The sequence below is a fragment of the Notamacropus eugenii genome, chromosome 1 (genome assembly GCF_028372415.1).
Source record: "Notamacropus eugenii isolate mMacEug1 chromosome 1, mMacEug1.pri_v2, whole genome shotgun sequence".
In the NCBI taxonomy this organism is placed as follows: domain Eukaryota; kingdom Metazoa; phylum Chordata; class Mammalia; order Diprotodontia; family Macropodidae; genus Notamacropus; species Notamacropus eugenii.
In genome coordinates, this window is record NC_092872.1 from 455,329,245 (window position 1) to 455,349,051 (window position 19,807).

The 19,807-nt window shown below is 33.9% G+C and overlaps 1 protein-coding gene across 3 annotated transcripts in view; it reads right to left on the reverse strand.

Annotated features, from left to right (window-relative positions):
- The window catches only part of DPY19L3 (dpy-19 like C-mannosyltransferase 3), a 97,517-nt gene that overhangs the window by 32,932 nt on the left and 44,778 nt on the right, over positions 1-19,807 (reverse strand). For all 3 annotated transcript variants that reach the window (XM_072632080.1, XM_072632079.1, XM_072632081.1), the window contains exons 7-15: positions 18,171-18,294; positions 17,474-17,608; positions 9,456-9,587; positions 6,058-6,159; positions 5,203-5,276; positions 4,868-5,026; positions 1,436-1,558; positions 985-1,096; positions 509-565 (exon numbers count right to left, since the gene is read on the reverse strand). In XM_072632080.1, coding sequence (XP_072488181.1) covers positions 509-565; positions 985-1,096; positions 1,436-1,558; positions 4,868-5,026; positions 5,203-5,276; positions 6,058-6,159; positions 9,456-9,587; positions 17,474-17,608; positions 18,171-18,294 — 1,018 coding nt within the window. The remainder of the gene's footprint in view (positions 1-508; positions 566-984; positions 1,097-1,435; positions 1,559-4,867; positions 5,027-5,202; positions 5,277-6,057; positions 6,160-9,455; positions 9,588-17,473; positions 17,609-18,170; positions 18,295-19,807) is intronic.

Genomic DNA, 19,807 nt, shown 5'->3' on the forward strand with positions numbered 1-19,807 from the left:
GACTGAAGACCTACTTTTTCTGATATAACATTCAAGGAATTGAAGTAGAATCAATGTTGCTCTAAGAATTAAATCACTAGACTTTGAGAATTTTTATCATTTCTTACTATTAGTAAGCTAAAGAAAAATACTCTTAAACTATATAAGTAGAGCTTTTGAAGAAAATAACAATTTTTTGCTAAATTCAAACAAAAAAAAGCGTGAGCACAACTTTATATCCTAAGACTCTGCTTTAGGTAAATTCAACACTGAATATTTGAAAACCCAACTATAAATATCTAATTTCTTGTAATTTCTGCTCTATATTGAGCTACTAAATGTTATTTTGGAAGTGAAAAACCAGTTTTGATGTTTTCTGCAAATTACAGCCAAGACTTAAATACTTCTTTTGACTATTGACTAGTCTGACTCTATGGAAAATAAACAAAAAATAGAGTTAAGTCAAATTCCAAGTTATAGGTTATAGCTAAATGGGCTAATGTCAGCAAAAAAAGAAAACTAGACTTACCTTATAGCAAAGATAGATGAGTATTAATACTGGTATTGAATATCTTATCATTTTCATCTACATGAAAAAAACATTAATTAGTTTACAAGCATTTTTAGCAATTTTTCTTTCAGATGCTAACTTATAGGCATTTATCTTTCATAAAATGGAAAAACAACACAATCCATTATTGACAATCAGGAGAACTAATGACATCTATGGGTCCAATACAAAGTGTTAGTCAAGGTATTTGTAGCTTCTATCATATTGCCACCTAGTGAATTAATAAGGAAGAACAAATCAAAGCTCTAGTTGTAGACATATACCACCCAAATCCTTATTAAAAGTTTTCCTTATTATAAAATTCTGAGTGGCTTGCTTTTTAATTTTCATATTTAAATAGCTTAATATTTGATAGCCTTTGAAAAACATGATTTTTAAAAATATGGAGTAAATAGATAAGATACATAACAATGAAATAAAAGCATAAGACTGACCCTCTTTGGTGTGTAGAGATGGACCAGTTTTAAAAGTAACTCCCATATGTCACTGCTGCATAAGCCAAATGATGCAAACACACACATATGTGATGTCCAAAGATACTTCATTCTGAAATGGCAGAAACATACATACTTTGTCAGGTACTCACTGAATTTAAATAATTTCTGAAAATTAGGTATTTTTATAAAATATGAACCTGGCAGTTTTCTTACTCTCTTAAATAATTGTCAAAAGGTAAACTGTAGAAACAATGAGATACTTTTCTGGCATAAGCTTTGTGAATTACTATAAAAGTCATAAACGGGTCCTTCCTTTCAAGATAAATTTGTCTATATCCTATATATCTATATCATGAGTAGTGTTATTATTAACTGGGTGAGGATCAGTTTCTAAATATGTAGCTAAAATTACATTGAAAAGTAGAAAAAAATAAAGGCACACAAATACCTCATGGTACTAAAAGCCAAACATCCAAACAAAATAGAGTGCATCAAGTTGTAGGCTGTTCCAGGTTTCAGCAAAATTGTGCATGTTCCCTTATTATGCATAGACTGTACATTAGTGGAATCACTGAATAAAATAACACACAGAGACACAATCAGCACTAGAGAACTGATTTTAGTTTAGTAAAATATCATCCATATATTTAGAAATGTATTAAATTCCCTGGACCCAAATTCATCAGGCAGAACTAATAAATTTAAGAGTTTGTGCTTAATCCGATAAAAGACTTCTTACACTATAAAAATATTAACAGCCAGTGTGGTGGCAAATACACACTTGATTTCCGTTTTAGATCTTAATTTTAACATGTATATTTTGCAAATGTGTAGAGTCTGTAGGAAATTCTGGAAGCAAAAGTGCTTTTAAAAATCATCAGAGATGATCATGTCAAATGTTTTGGGAATTTTCACTTAAAAAAAGAAACATTTTTAAATTTGGAGAGTAATTTATGTCCTTTAAGGAATAAATAGAATAACAGTAAGGGAAGGGAGATTTTTAAAAATTACAATATAAGGCATTACTTTATGATGAAAATGGGCATACCTTTAAAACTCAAGTTTCTCTAATGCAGTATAAGATTCTTGTGAATATATCATCTCTACAGAGCTAATTATTATGCCAATACAGATATTAAAATAATATTTTTCCCTATAAATCTTTTCAGCTCCTTTTAGCAAGAGAATTAAAAACTCTTTCAAGGTAGTTTTCAACATTCTAAAATGATTTTCTTTTCCTTGAAATACTGTAAATAAAACTTTGACTTCAAAGTTGATATGTGAAGATTATTTCTGACAGGTAGAAAGTATTGCCTTTCTTTTTCTTGAAAGTAGCACTGGTACAGTGGGAAGAACCATAGCGTGAGTGTGAGAAGAGTTGGGTTCAAATCCTAGACTCTGTGGGCAAGTCACTAAACCTCTGTGAACCTCTCTTTCCTCATTTGCAAAAGGAGGGGGTTGAACTAGATGGCCTCCACCATCGTTTCAAGCCCTGAATCTACAATCCTTTAATTCTACTTTCTTAAGTCTTCACTTACTCTACAAGTCTTCAGATGGTAGTTTTTATAGTTCCATAAGAATAATGTATGATTGAGGAATGGCTAAAAAATTGTGATACACGAATGTTATGGAATAAGACTGTGATATGAGAAATGATGTGTGTAATGAATCCAGGGAAGCATAGAAGAGCTGTATGAACTGATGCAGAGTGAAGTGAGCACAGCCAAGAAAACAATATACACACACATTGTCTACAATGATGTAAATGGAAAGAACAACGACTACACACCAAAAAATCAAAAATAAATGCAACAAAATTACAAAGATAAAGCAGAACTAGAATAAAGAGATATGAGAAGACACTCCCAACCTATCCCTTCATGGACATGGGAGGTCCACAGGGGATACTGCACATGTTTTCAGACTTTTTCAATGTATAGATCAGTTGTGCTGACTTTTTGGTTCTCTGAGAGGTGGGAGAAGAGAAATACTTAGGATAACCATGGTGATATAAAAAGCAGAAAACATAAATAAGAACTTTTAAGAAAGAATAAAAAGCATGATGTGCTTTCCAGTTGTCTCTGGGACTACAAATATTTTGCAAAAGTGACACGGTGAAATTTATAGGCTAAAAAAAGCACCAAAAGTTAATGACACAATTTGTGAGCTCTTGGTTAGAAGTACTTTAAGACAGCTTATAAAGCACTTTTCATTTCACATTCTTGCTGGTAGATGGAAATGTTTTAAAATGACATCAATGCTCATACAACTAATCAGTTTCCAAAATGTTAGAAATCCCATAATATGTAGGGCATGATATGTACTTTTATCTAATAACTCTGAGCCTGCTCTCTATGCTATATTTAAGTGACTAGAAATAAAATGTCAATTTTTCAGCCTAGTATTTAAAGGCCCTCTATGCAATGGCTCCAACCTATCCTTCCAGCCTACTTCTCCCTTTCATATACTCTGTTTTGATTACAGTGGCCCACGAACACAGAGCTTTCCAAATGCAGCACTTCTCGTGTCAGTGCTTGGACTCCTTTCTCACTTCCATCTCTTTGAATGCTTAATTTCCTTCAAACTCAGGTGCCATGAACCACCTACTGTAATTTTTTCCTTACACTCCTAGTTATTAGTGTTTTCTCATTTATCAGATTATCCTATATTTACATACAGGTTGCATTCTCACAGAGAGTAACAAGCTCCTTGAGTGCAGGGATTGTGGTGGTCTTTTCTCTATATTCTCAATGCCTTGTATATAGTAGCTTAATAAATATATGCTGAATTTCTGAATTCAGTTAAGCAGTGATTAGCACATTGGTAGCATCTGAGGTATACCAAATAATACTGTACCACAAAGCACAAAACAATTTGGTCTACTCTCAGTAAGCTAACTCAAACGTTGCATTAAATAATTAAATACAAAAAAAGAACACTACCGAGAGACTAAAATTGTTTATGGTTAGAGAAATACTTTGTCAGTTCAACCTTATTTCGTTCTTAATAATCATTAACTGCTACTATAAAACAACTAGTCTTTGGTTATTTTAATACCCTTTACTCAACACAGCACTCCAGTGACTATGAGTCACAGTTCACTAGTACTTAATTGACACAGTTAACTATATTTAAAAAAGTATCTTCTTTGGAACATAATTATGTTTTCACCAACTATTATAGTTTTGTTTGCTAACAATTAATTCTCTTTCATCTCCTGATGGACTATAAAAAGCAAAACAAATTTTATTAAACAGTCCATTCCATCCTATTCAAATCAATAATTACTTAGTAAGTACCAGAAATTGTGCTAGGTACTGAGGATACAAAAATAAATACAAGATAGATCTTGCTATCAATGAAGTTTGAAATCCAAAAGGAAAGAAAGGCATAAACAGAATAATTACAAAGTGCAAAGAAGAGGTCCAGGTAATATGCCAAAAAACTGAGAGCTCTACTTTTTTCTTTGGACAGCTTGGTGAACACTCTAAGAAAAGTCTGGCAATAACTACTTAATCTTTTCCTAGATATTAAAAACTGTTATCTTTTTCAGGTTCAAGAGTCTTTTAAAATAAAGCACTGGAAAAAAATGAATGATAACCAATTTTTGATTTGCTATGGATAACTTGCAGTTGATTTTAAAGAGAAGGTAGAAAGGCAATGGACACTGATAATGTACAAAATAAGAAATCCCAAATCAACGTTACTTTATAGCTAAGACAGAAGATTGTCTCCCTCACTCCCTGGAGTTAAATACTTAGTCCACATATACATTCTATATTTGATTTTTTTGTTTTCATATCAGCTAAGTCTCAAGAATAAACAAAAATGAAAATATATTTTAAGAAGAAAAATGTGATATTTCTAAAGCAGATGGTACCTGAGGTTCCGAAGACCAACAACAACTGCCACTATCACCATGATGGAAAGAACAAACATGTACACATAGAAGAGTAGCGTCTGTGACAGTCTTTCAAGTGTATTAAAGGGTAAAAGACCGAAAGCTTCTTCACATAGATACAGATTGGCATCAAAATCCCTAAAGAACAAATAGAAAGCAGACTATTAAATTCAATACAGTATAAATAATTTTAACATATGTTTCTTCAAGCCATGAGGTAGCATCCAATAATAGCAGGCATTTATTCTGACTTAATGTTTATCTTTAACGATTTAATATATTTTTTTAAAAAGGGAATATAATTTTAATCCTACCTTGTTGCTCCAAACCCAAATTTTGCCTTCAGAAATTTAAATATGTGTTCATCTGACTTTAGATTAAGAAATTGCTATGGGAAAAAACAAAAAAATTGTTATTAGTACTTTGGGCATAATTTCTTGATATTTATCCACAGGAAGAATGAATAATAAATGTTCTTAACATATCAGAATTCAAAAATAAGCTGAAGCTTTATGCTTTAGTTGAAAGAGGCATCTGAATGCTGATGAGTTCTTACATACAAGAATGTCCAAAAGCCAATAATGTGATCTGAAATTGAAATCTTTCAGTAAGCACTACCAATATTACACCAATTCAGGGCCTAGGATTCGCTTGTTCGTACTATAACTGTAAAGGCATACAAGCAAAGATAACTCAAGCCACGCCATCTAACTTCGAAGGAACTGAGTATTTGTACATCACTACAGAATAGCATGAACAAACTGTATCTTGAATTGGGAACAACTCCATCTGAAAGGCAGGGGACTCTGTCTTTGTAGATGAAAAAGACTTCTACAAGACAGTTCTAAATTTTATTGTACTTAACTACTTGTTGGGAGTCTTCAACCTGTGCCTGGAAATCCCAATCCCTCAAAAGTTGACAATGTGAGATCAAAGAAAGGAAATCAAATACAGCAGGAGAGAAGTCAGCAATTAACTACAGGAAAATAATCTGTCACTTCGGAAATTCTAGAAATGGAACCATAATATCATAGACTTGTGTTTAAAGTACACTAACAACATCTAACATTGATCTCATCTAACAAATCACTTTGTATCACTTTTGAGGTGTTCTCAAAAGAATCTTTCTTGAAGTGCTTGTGAAAGTAAAAGTGATTGTACCAACTTACCTTAATAAAGCTATTGAGAAAAATGGTCAAGCATAGCACCAGGGCCAAGTGGAACAAAAGTTTCAAGAGCCTACTAAGGAAGCTTCCAGTTTTCAGATTTTTCTAGAAATTAAAAGGATTGAACTTTAATTATTTTATAGACACTTAAAATAATACTACTTGTCTCCAGAAAGATTTATTGGTGAACTCACTCAAGCTCCCTCAGCCTCTTCTCCCCTCTGGAGGCGCCAAACTCCTCTCAGAGCTTTCCTTTATAGGGGGCAAAAAGTGGAACTCTCAGATCACTCCACTTTGCATCTGCTGCCATACCTGTTTTCAACTCCACACAACAAGATACTCCTATGCCAGGTACGCCCTGATATTCCTTCTCCATTTCCCATCCCTCTCCTCACTGTCATCCTGCCTCATTTTGTGTACTGTCTCCCCTTGAGATTGTAAGCTCTTTGAAGGCAGAGACTATCTTTTTTTCTAATTCCTGTATCCCTAGTGCTTAACACAGTATCTGTCATGTCACATTATTAAATAAACATTTAACAAATGTTTATTGGATTGGTTTATTTAATGCATAGGTAAAATATGAGTCAAAAAATTATCTCAATCAAGCCATGCTGTTAGAATATCTTTAAATGTCTACTTAGAAAATGCCTCATTTTTACACCTTTTCTCCAGCTTTCAATTTTTAACAGCACTGGCCAGTTGCTACAACATGAGTATAAAACCTATCTATAATAAGCTATGGAAACCATGCCCTTTTAGTACTAAGAAGAGCTGCTTTTGTGTCCCTGAGTAAGCTTATAAAATAATTGATACTATACATTATCATACATATCACAACTCTTAAAGTTTAAGGAATATCAAATATGAATAAGGCCGATTACTGCTATTTAATAATTAGCCAAAGTAACATAGGATTATTTTCTTAGAATCTGAATAATATTTTATCAATAGTAGGTGATATAATCCAGAAAGGATTTTTTTTTCCTTCTAAAAACAGAAAATGAATCTCTATTTCGGTAGTATATAACAAAGGCAAAAGACTTTGCTTCAGCATACAGAAAAACAAGGATCTACCCAATTAAGTCAAAACTTAAGAACATAAGGTGTTAGTCAATGATTCCTATTCTTAATTTTTGAGAACAAAAGGATTATTTGCTCATACTGAGGAGTCTGAAATTCTTTTTTTTTATATCTCCAACTGCCCAAATTAATTTGAATTCGCTAAAAAATAAATATGAAAAACAAAAATTATAGTTACATTCTGGAGGCAGAGGAATGGAGAAAGGTAAGTATTATAAAATCAAATGAAAGAGTTATACAATTCCAAAAAGGCTCTACATTTCTATTTTCCATTAAGGAGTAAAGTTCTAAAAGTCAATCAATGATCTATTTATCTTGTAGAGACTAATGGAAATATTTTTTAAAGTTCTGTTCTCACCTTTAAATCAGTTGTTTTTAACTATGTTCAATGAAATTAAGTTTCAATGAAACATCTCTAGGACTTCCTTAAAGAAAATGCGGTCCTGATCCTACTCTAAGACTGAAGTTAAGAGTCTCTTGGTCATTGGTGGAGGAGAAAGAACAGAGAGAAGTTTCTTGAAACCAATGTCTGAACAGCCTACTTCAAAGAAATGTAAACAGTAGTTTTTAATTATTAGTACACCAAATGTTTTGTCATGGGAATTTAATCATAAACATCTCTCCCATGTTCTGTGCAAAAATGGTGTAGGACAAAAGGATGAATTTGTGGAGAAAAAAGGTTTTGTGTATGTAGTTATTTGCACCCAAGGGAGAGAGACAAGCAGCAGCAAGTGCCAGGGAAGTCAGAGGACCTCCACTCCTCACCACCTTGACCACTGCCTCCCCCTAGAGGCTGCAGATAGCCCAGGACCCTAACCACAAAAAGCAGGGAACAACAGGCCCCTAACAATGAGACTTTTTTCCTATCAACCCCTTGAAGCCATCACTGAGGGAGAAATCACTGTGGAGAAGGGACCCACCCCCTCACCAGGCAATCAGTTCCACATTTATGAAGTATCTATGAAGTACCAGACACTGGATATAAAGACATGTGAAAGATCATCTGCTCTAAAGAAGCTCAGTCTAATGGGAAAGATAACATGCCACCAACCATGTACAAACCAGATATATACAAAATACATTAGAGATATCAAGGGAAGGCACTAGGATTAAGGGGATTAAAAAGGTTTTCCTGAACAAAATGGGATTTTTGCTGAAACATGAAGAAAACCAGGAGGCAGAGACTTCTGCATATGGGGGACAGCCAGAGAAAATGCTTAAAGTAGGTAGATGGACAGTGTCTGGCACAAGACACAACAAGGAATCCAATGTCACTGGATCACAGAGTATGTGGGGAATATAGGAGTATATTCTGGAAGACTGGAAATACAGCAAGGGTTTGGTTATGCAGGATTTTATAGGCAAAACAGAAGATTTTCTATTTGATTCTGGAGGCTCTAGGGAGCCACTGGAGTTGATGGGAGTAACATGATCAAATAGGAACTTTAGGAAGTTCAATTTGGCAGCCGAATGGAGGATGGATGGGAGTGGGGAGAGACTTGAAGCACACAGATTCACCACCAGGTTATTATAATTGTCCAGATTTGAGGTGATGGGGATCAGAGTGAAGGGGAAGTATGCAACAAATGTTAGGAAGGTAAAATTGGCAAGACCTGACAAATGATAAGATAAGGGAAGTGAGAGAAAATGGGTAGTCAAAGATGACACCTAAGCTGTGAGCCTGAGTGACTGGGAGTACTGTGGTGGCCTTAACAATAATAGGAAAGTTTGGAAAGGTGGCAATGGGGGGTATGGAAGGGAGAATTGAGTTCAGTTTTTAACATGCTGAGTTAAAGATGTCTATAGCACAGATAGTTTGAAATATCCAATAGTTGGTTGGAGAAACAAGACTGGAGGTCACAAGGGGTTAGGACTAGATAAGTATATCTCAGAATGAGCAGTATAGGGATAACTGAATCCATAGGAGCTGATGAAATCACCTAGAAAAATAGTACATAGAGGAAGGAGAAGCATGCCCAGGACAGAGCCCTGTGGGATACCAGTGATTAATGGTAATGTCCTAGATGAAGATCCTTGGCAACATCAGAGACAGAAAATCAACATATGATTTTATCAATGGAAGTGACATTAAAAAAGATTAACATCTGCTTAGCCACTGTGCACCTGGCCATCTGACTTGCAGCTGAAACTTTCCCTAAGTATTACATCCCCCATTCAAATGAGAGCTCCCTGAAAGCAGACTTACTTTGCTATTTATATTACCAGCATTTGGTAGGCTGCTTTGCACATAGTAAACAATAAATGGAATTTTTTATTCATTCAAAACATGTATTTACAATAAAAGCAAAAAAGATGCATACCTGAAATTTTCTCGCTATTAACACTGAAAGGTTAAAACTTATAAGCAAAGATCCAAGGATCATGGAATTAAAGAACTGAAGGACACAGACCAAGAGTAAACTTGTCACCTGTATAACATACAGCCATGTAACCTGCCAAGTCAAAAAAAGGTAATGATCAGTTAGATAAACATTCTATTAAAAGCTCACCACATGAAGGGATTATAAAATCATGTAGAAAGCATTTAAAAATAGTCTAAACAAATTTAATTTTTCAGCAACGAATAACCTATTACGGAAGCTCAAGGGTTAAAAATAATCATCTATCCCAATGCTTTATTTGAATCAGAAATCCTCAGCATAATATCCTTGGTCAACTAAGCCTTTCTCTGATTAAAGACTTTTGGTAATGAGGAATTCACTAGTTCATAAGACAAACTATTTCATTTTTGCATAGTTATATTTGATTGGAATTTCTTCCTTATATTAAACCTGAAATCTGCTTTCATGTAACTTTTACCTAATTAATTCTTGTTCTGCCCTCTGGAATTACAAATCTAATATCTCTTCCTCATGACTGCTCTTCAGGTATATGAAGGTATGTCCTCCCTAAGTCTTTTCTTTTCCAAGATAAAACATTCCCATTTCTTTCACTTCATCTGAAACAAGAGACTTTATCATTTACAGCAGCTGGAGGCTTAAGTTTCATCTATTGTGGGCTATATACTGACTTCATCTAAAAGACCATATTCATCTGCATTTCACCAGAATGGAAACATGCCTACCAAAGAAATTTTTAAGTGAGGTTTGCAATAGTACTAAAAGGTATATAGCATTGAATTTTATCCCAAATCCATCTAAGGTGAATACAATTTCTCTTTATAATAATGGATTTTGCACATTCCCATCACAGTACTGCCTTTTCTTTTTAAAGACTCCAAATGACTGAATATTACTTTTAACTACGAATCTAAGGTTTTTTAAAAAATTCATACCAGTCTTTATTAATACAAATGAGTATTGTCTGCCAAAGTAGACTCTTGGAAGATTATTCAAACGATGTTGCTTTTGTTTAAGCTGTTTTTGGAAATTTCCTTTTCAGAAATACTTTTAGAGGCAGTCTATCAGTCACATGAGAAAACCGGTTTCATTACTGTATAATGAGAGACATCAATCTCTCAGTACCATGGCAACACATTTTCCCTTCCTTTCCCCCCTTTCTCCTTGTTTCACATGGTTCAACTATGCTCCCTCCTTTCCACTTTTTTTGGAGACAACAATCTGAGGAACTAAAGGTAGAAGCTATAGACTCAGACAAACTGGGAGCTGGGGACAGCACAGAAGCCAATTATCACAAACATTATTGATGTTTGGTGTAAACTGATCACATTGGAGCTGGGCATTATTCAACTTACTTAAAATACTTGAATTTAAGCCTTGTCTATATAAGTAATCTTACTTTTTCAGATGTGGTGTTCAGAAAACTTGGATTTTTAGGTTTTGTAGGCACAGGATAGTTTTGTCTTGGACAAAAAGTTTAGGAAAAAGTAAAACATTCACAGCACTACTCTTTATAATCATATTGGTTTTAAATCTAGGATTCTTTATTCTACACAAATAACAAAGAATATTTTTCAAATATTGATCTGATTAGAGAGCGAGGGCCACATTCCTGAAAGCAGTCAAAAGTTCATTGATGGTTGTGACAGAAATGACTAACTGTAACCTCCCCACTACTGCTTTTATCTATACCTGTTCTTATACTAATTTAATGTCTCTGTAACCTTAAGTAATCATTCAGAAAATATTCAGGTATTCTTAGTTAGGAATTAGAAGGCTTTAATGAGACAATCTTAGAGGAAAATATAACAAAGTTTCAATTTTACCTTTACAAATATTTAACGTTTTTATTTCAGCAACATGGTGATGGCCACTCTTCTACAGTAAACTTAAAATGTCTCCAGGATAAAACTTGCTTGTCTCTCTAACAGCAATCTGGCCCAGTCTGTTCCTCCCCCTTCTCTCCCTACTTCCTTCTTCATCACATGTATGCTGTGCCTGCCTGAAGGTGGCTTTTATATTAGGCTTCCAGGTTGTCAAGACAACATTCATACATTCCTAAGATAAGCCAAATAGTTATCGTGCCTTGACAATTTATCTGACAGATGTGGTATTGTGACAGGCAGTTGGAAAAATCATTGGCTCTGATGCTTTTTTTCTAGTGTCCACTTGCTTATTCCTTACTAGAGAATCTTCAAAAAATAATGTAAACATACCATGCATTGTTTGCAAAAATATAATTAGAGGTAGACTCAAAAGTGGCATTTTTAAGAAAAATGTATGGAGAAGTTAGCAATGAATTTGATCACAAATAACTAAACAGCAATCAAATAGCTTTCTTCCTAGAGATAATCTGGGTTACAGTTGTTAATCAAATTAAAGAAAGTTATATGATGTATAATTTTAATATTTATAAGCATAAGTTAATATATGAATAAAATGTTTATAGAATATAGACCAAGTAACTTAGTACTGTTTTTTAAACATAATAATCTAACATGGAAAAAACTATGCCATGTACAAATAAAAGTCTTGTTTTTAACTGAAAAAATGGGAAAGCATTATAACCTATCAAACCCTGACCCACCTTTCAGAAGCTAGCTCAAATCCCATCAATTATCACGAAAGCTTCCTTTTATATGTATGTGTATTTCCAGTTACTCGTTAAAATAATTTGTAGCATACATTTTTAAAAATTTTGAGTGCCAAATTCTGTTCCTTCCTCCATACCTCTTTTCCCCCAAGACAGCTGGCAATTAGATACAGACTATATGTGGGTAATCATGCAAAACATATTTCATATTAGCCATGTTGTAAAAGAAAAAACAGATCAAAAACACAAGAAAAATAAAGTTTAAAAAGTATGCTTCTGTCTGCATTCAGCCTCCATCAGTTTTTTCTCTGAATGTGTATTTTCATCATAAGTCCTTCAGAACCAAGATCACTGTATGGCTGAGACTAGTTAAGTCATTCACAATTGATCATCATACAATACTGCTGTTACTGCATAGAATGTTTTTTCTACTTCTGCTCACTTCCTTTGCATCAGTTCACATAAATCTTTACAGATTTTTCTGAAACCTCCCTGATCATCATTTCTTATAGCACAACAGCATTCCATCACAATCATTTATCACAACTTACTCAGCCATCCTCTATCTGATGGGCATCCCCTCAATTTCCAATTCTTTGCCACCAATAAAAGAGCTCCTAAAAATATTTTTGGACATACAGGTCCTTTTCATTTGATCTCTTTGGGATAGATACCTAGTATTGGTATTGCTGAGTCAAAGGGCATGCACACATTTGTAGACCTTCGGCATATTTCCAAATTGCTCTCCAGAATGGTTGAGTCAGTTCACAATTTCACCAATAGTGCTTTACTGTCCCACTTTTACCATATCCCCTCCAATATTTGTCATTTCCCTTTTCTGTCATATCAGTCAATTTGATAGTTGTAAGGTGGTGCGTGCCTCAGAATTGTTTTAATTTGCATTTCTCTAATCGATAGTGATTTATAGCATTTTTTTCATATCACTATAGATAACTGATTTCTTCTTCTGAAAAATGCCTGTTCATATCCTCTGACCCTTTGTCAATTGGGGAATGACTCCATATTCTTGTAGATTTGACTCTGTTCTTCATATATTTGAGAAACGAGGTTTTTATCAGAGAAATTTGCTGTAATTTTCTTTTCCACTTTCCTTCTAATCTTGGCTGCATTGCATTTGCTTGTGCAAAACCTTTTTAATTAGATGTAATCAAAATTACCAATTTACTTCCTGTAATGCTATCTATCTGTTGTTTAGTCAAAATTTTTCCCTTGTGCATTGATTTGACAGGTAAGATATTCCACACTCCCTTAATCTGCTTGTGCTATCACCTTTAATGTCTAACTCATATACCCATTTTGACTCTATCTTGGCATATGGTAAGACATTAATCTATACCCTGTTTCTGCCAAAGTGCTCTCCAGCTTTCCTAGCAATTTTTGTCAAGTAAGGAGTTCTTGTTCCAAAAACTTGGATCTTTGAGTTTATCAAAGACTAGATTATTATGGTCACTTACTACTGTGTATAGTATACCTAATTTATTCCACTGATTCACCAGTCTATTTCTTAGCCTATTCCAGATTATTTTGATTACTACTTTGTAATACAGTTTGAGATCTGATACTACTAGGCAATCTTCATTCACATTTTAAAAACTGACTTCCTTTGTTATTCTTGGTCTTTTGTTCTTCCAGATGAATTCTGTTACTATTTTTTCTAGCTTTATGAATTTTTTTGGTCGTTTGATTCATATGGCACTAAATAAGTAAATTAATTTAGGTAGAATAATCATTTTTATTATATTGCTTAGCCTATTCATAAGCAATTATGTCTCCAATTGTTTAGACCTGACTTTATCTGTGTGAAGTGTTTTGTCATCGTGTTCATATAACTCCTGGAATTGTCTTGGCAAGTCAGTTCCCAAGTATTTTATACTGCCTACAGTTGTTGTAAATGAAATTTCTCTTTATATTTCTTCCTGCTGGATTTTGTTAGTAATATATAGAAATGCTGATGATTTATATTTTATTTAAAACCTACAACTCAGTTGAAGTTGTTAACTATTTCAACTAGATTTTTAATTGATTATCTAGGAATCTCTAAGTCTATCATCATATCATCTGCAAAGAATTATAGTTTTGTTTCTTCATTGCCTATTCTAATTCTTCTAATTTCTCCAACTGCTACAGCTAGCATTTCTATAGTGGTAATAATGGGCATGCTTGCTTCACCCCTGATCTCTTGGGAAGGCTTCTGGCTTATCTCCATTATAGACAATATTTGCTGATGGCTTTAGATAAATACTACTTAGCATTTTATAGAAAGCTCCCTTTATTCCTAAGCTTTCCAGTGTTTTTAAAAGGAATGAATGTTGTATTTTGTCACATCTTTTCTGCATCTATTGAGATAATTGTGATTTTTGTTGGTTTTATTACTGATATGTCAATTATGATGATAGTTTTCCTAATGTTAAACCAGCCCTGCATTCCTGGTATAAATCCCACCTGGTCAAAGTGTATGATCTTTGTGATATATTGCTATAATTCTTGTTAATATTTTACTTAAAATTTCTTGCATTAATATTCATTAGCGAAATTGGTCTAGGTTTTTTTTTTTTTTTTTACTTTTCCTGGTTTAGGTATCAGCATCATATTTGTGTCATAAAAGGATTTTGGTAGTAAATTTACTATATATTTTACAGGTTTTTCTGAAGTCCTCCTGATCATCATTTCTTATAACACAATAGTATTCCATTGCATTCATAAACCACAATTTGTTCAGCCATTCCTCAGTTGATGGGCATTCCTTTGATTTCTAGTTCTTGACCACCACAAAAAGAACTGCTATAAGTATTTTTGTACATTTGGGCCCTTTTCCCATTTTTATGATCTCTTTGGGGTACAGCCCTGTAAGTGATATTGCTGGGCCAAAGGGTATGCACATTTTTATAGCCCTTTGGTCATACAAACTTTTTTTCAAGGAGACAGTCTGGGTTAAATGACTTGCCCAGGCCTACTAAGTATCTGAGGCTGTGAACTCAGGTCCTCCAAGGCTGGTGCTTTATCACAGTGCTATATATCTGCCCCTCAAACATTTCAAAACCATTAATTCTATTATTATATAACTTATTTAGGAAAATAGGCAAAGAAGTCCTACCCAAATCCTCCTTTTCCATTAGGCCAAATTTTTTTTTTTTTATGATGTTATTTTCTTCAGTATTTTTTTGTGCCTCCTTTATCAAGCTCTTGACTCTTTTCATGATTTTCTTGCATCACTTTCATTTCTTTTTTCAATTTTTCCTCCACCTCTCTTATTTGATTTGTCAAATATTTTTTGAGACATTCTAGGAATTCTTTTTGGGCCTTTGATCAATTCACATTTTTCTTTGAAGCTTAGCATGTAGAAGTTTTGACTTCACTGTCTTCTTCCGTGTTTGTGTCTTGATCTTCCCTGTGACCACAGTAACTTTTTATGGTCAGGTTCTTCTTTTGCTGTTTGCTCATTTTTCCTGCCTATTTCTTGACTTACAACTTTATGTTAGAGTTGGATATTGCTCCCAGGTAAAGGAGTCACTCTCCAAAGTTTCAGGACTTTTCTGCTATTTCCTGAGCTTTCTATGGGGGGAGGGCAGAATTGTAGGTTTTTGGTTCTTCCAAAGTTGTATGATCTCAGGAGAGTGTGGTCACTGCTCCCCTGCCTGTAAGTGATCAAAAGCACTCTTCTCCACCCTGGAACTTTGACCAGGACACCTGCTGCCACCAACATTAGTTAGCTAGTACTCCTCTTAGCTCTGGGACTGCAACCCAGACCTGTGTATGGGCAATGCAACAGTCACATACTCAAGGCCTGCAAAGGGTCCCCTGTAATCTCCTTCTGACCAGTTGTCCCACCCCTGTACTATATAGGTTGAGAGCTCCCAAAGTTGCTGCTGCTGCTGCTGAACTGCCTTCAAGGCCTGCCGCTGGTGCCCCAGTGCATGCAGTCCATGTTGGATTCTAAGTGCAACCACCCTACTGAAACAGACCTTTCTTGCCAACCTCCTAAATTGTTCTGGGCTTCAAAATTGTTTCACATCAAACTTTTGCTGGTTCAGTCACTCCAGATTTTGATTTGAGGAGTTATTTTAAAGTTGTTTAGATATGAATTGGGGAAGATTCAGGTTAGCCCTTCTCTTCACTTTGTCATCATGGCTCTTTCTCTCATGAAACCTTTCTTTCTTCTGAATACTTGACAACACTTTCTGTATTTTCCCTTGGTTATTAATTATCTTTTAATATTTTCATTTTGTCCCCCCAATCACTTGTTAAGGTCCTTGAGGGCAGGTATTATATCTTATATTTACACTACTCTATATCTCAAACTTTGTGCATGGTATGCACTAAACATATTTTGGTAATTTTATTTTTTCTGAAACAGTAATCTAATTTGATGTGAACTTTCACATGTTACATGAAATTATGTCTACATTTAATTTTTAATCAAAGTGTGTTGAATGCCTATTCATTAAAATTAAATTGTTTAGACATATATTCGCCTGTCAGTGCTAAAAGTAATGCTTAAGTATAAAATTTCTTAACTTCTTTCTATTATGAAATTATGAATTAAAAACCATTTGCATTCATTGATTTCACTTATGAGAATTTCAGCTGCAAAAAGACTATATTATTCATCTTTGTATCCCTAACAGTACCTAGCAGATCTTGTACAATGTGAGACTTCAGTAAACACTGGCTAAATTGAAGTTAAAATTAATAAGCTAATAATCTGAGTAGTTATTCAGTATATCATAAGTCACATTTATAAAGCACTTTGAGAGTAACAAAACACTTTCCCCATAACAATCTTATGAAGTAGGTAGTATGAAGTATTATTATCCTCATTTAAGAAATGACAGAATAAATGTGAAAGGGTTATAACCTGCCCAAGGTCACTGAGGGCAGGGCTGGGATTCAAGTATTCTTTTCAATCTATCATCTCACAGTCTAGGAATAAGATCCTATAGCAACAACATTGGTTGGGAGACAGATTAAAGGCTTTGTGTGACCTTAGGCAACTCTATTTTTTTTAATACACTAAAATTTATAAAACAAAGTACAAAGTATTGTTAATATGGTGCTCTTCTACTTTTAAATCTGGTTTATCCTCAGAAAGGATTAATATTGACCTAAATATATTTGTACAAGAACAATTATATGTTCTAACTCAAAATATGCAGAATGAAAATAAAACAAGTCAAATTAGATTCTGTGAAATATCACTTGTATCCTATGAATAGTTCAAGGTAGTCAACCTTATTCACAAAAATGATATTTGACTATGATTTAAATTATAATCAGTAAACACTGAAGTAGCCAGTCTAATTCTTAGATACTGAATATTGAATAAATAACACCTTCAATGAACATCTAATAAGAAAAATACACTTACCTTTGTTGTAGGAAGCATGTTCAGACAGTCCAGTATGAATAAAACTAATGCTTGCATCAACATCATAAACTGATTAAATTGCCACGTTAGACTAAAGAGAAAAGTAGATATGAATACTGCAAGAAGAGTCAGTCTCTGAAAAAAGAAAATTTTAAATAGTATTTACATGTCTCCAGTGACCAAAGCTTTTATATATAGGTTTTCTCAGGAAACAGTCAATGTCTCTTCAAACTAAATAAAAGAAATTTTATTCAAATTTTAATATAAATGAATAAATTTAAATAAACATCATTCAAAATTTACTGGATAGCTATAAACTATTACTCTGAAAACTTCTGCTCTAAATTTCCTAATGTGACATTCTACATTGAAACACTCTCACACAGTATGTCTGAAGTCTGAAGAGCAATGAATGGATCAAACTTTTGAGAGTTTTACACAGAACTTGTGGATTTATTATCACTGTTCAAGAATAGATTATGTATACTATGTTTCTAAAAATACACAGAAAAACATTTTATTTCCACTAGAAGAAAAGAGTTCAAATGAGGAAGATGCAGGCTAACTCAAGTTAAATAAGAAATACTGGAATAAGAACAATTTGTTTGCATTAGGGTCCTCTGTTAATTTGTCCACTATTCTGACACTGCTTAAACAAAATCAAATAACCTTTAAAAAAAGGATACTAAGAACTTACCTCACAAAGAGGCTGTAAATGTGGTCTAAGCAAATATGTAATTGCTGCTATCTGAACTGCGAAGAATGGCAGTGCCCAGTTCTCTCTCAAGGGAATGGTGAACTCTACTCTTGTGGTATCTATTCTGCACAAAACAGAAATTTTCAGAAATAACAGTAAAAAAAGTCTCCTTTTCTTAAAAGATTTTGCTAAATTAAGAAATTACATTGCAGGTACCCTCTTATTCAATTGGTTCCACGCTTTACTTTGTCTTATCTTATGTTTACTTACTGTAGGAAATGTACTTAAATGGATTATGAATTGATTACTTTGGATACTCTCTCCCCTGATGCAAATTATAACCTAGTCACATCTCTTATCTTGACTGAGTTTGGTGCTATAAATACTCCAATGAGGGTCTACCAATGTGTACAAGGCCTTCTCTAGCCTAGGGGTTCTTAATCTGGGGTTCCCAATCCCTGGATAGATTTCAGTTGGCCAATGAACTTGGAGGGGAAAAAAATACTTTATTTTCACTAACCCTTGGTTTTCTTTTTAATCCTAAGTATTTTGTGCATTTAAAAAATGAAGTCCAAAGGCCTATGAAACTAAGTTGTTCATCTAAAAAATTAAAGTTGTATGTCTAAGACACACAAAAAATTAAAAACCCTTTCTCAAGGCCATTAACATTTTTGTGGGGACAAGTGAGGTATGTGACTTATCTATCTGTTATTCCTTGCATTCATTACACAACTGATTTATCTTATTTTTTGGTCATGTTTCCTGTGTCTTATATGCCATTTCTTGCATATAAGTCATCAATAGTAACATACTCCAGCCTATTTGTGCTCATCATGAATGCATTTCTCTACTTAGGGTCATTCACAATTTTCATTCTTTGGAGACCATGGTAGTCCATGACTTTTAGCCATGTGGCATCACCAGAATAAAACTATTTTTGAAAAGATGGGTCTGTTTCCCCACTGACACCTGGCAGACTTTAAGCCTGACTGAATGCAAGTGGATAATCTAATCCTGCCTGGAACTGACATGAAGTTGGGGAGATATTGTATCCCTGCAATGTCCTTACTATTGGTGGCAATTCCCTACAGTCAAAAGGTTTGTAAGCTTAATACCAGATCTATTCAATTATAGATTATGGGTAGGGGAACATCCGAGGTTATCTAAAATTAAGCTATTAGGCATAGGACTTTAGACCAACAACAATAAGTTAGGGTCCTTTAATTCTTAGTAATACTGTGGAGACAATTAGGTCAAGAGCTTGTGAAGTTAGCAACATAAATGTTATTTGTGTCTCAGTTGGTTAATGTTTAAAAAAAAAATTTCTTTTGTGGTCCATATTGTAAATGCTTTAAAAAGATGCATCACCTGACCAAAAGTTGGAATTGCTTTATCTGTTATAAACTGTGTTAAAAATAAACAAACAAACAAACAAACAAACAAACAAATAAATAAAGATGGATCTGTGTATCATGGAGCAGTTTGAGATTACTGAAAGCACCACGTAATTCCTTACAAATATACAACTAATTGTATATTTAATTCTGTGCCCAGCTCATTGTTTATTTGTAGTGCCTGTCCAAGATATATGTATGGAGAATTTTACACAACAGACTGTCCATCAAACTCATACTTCA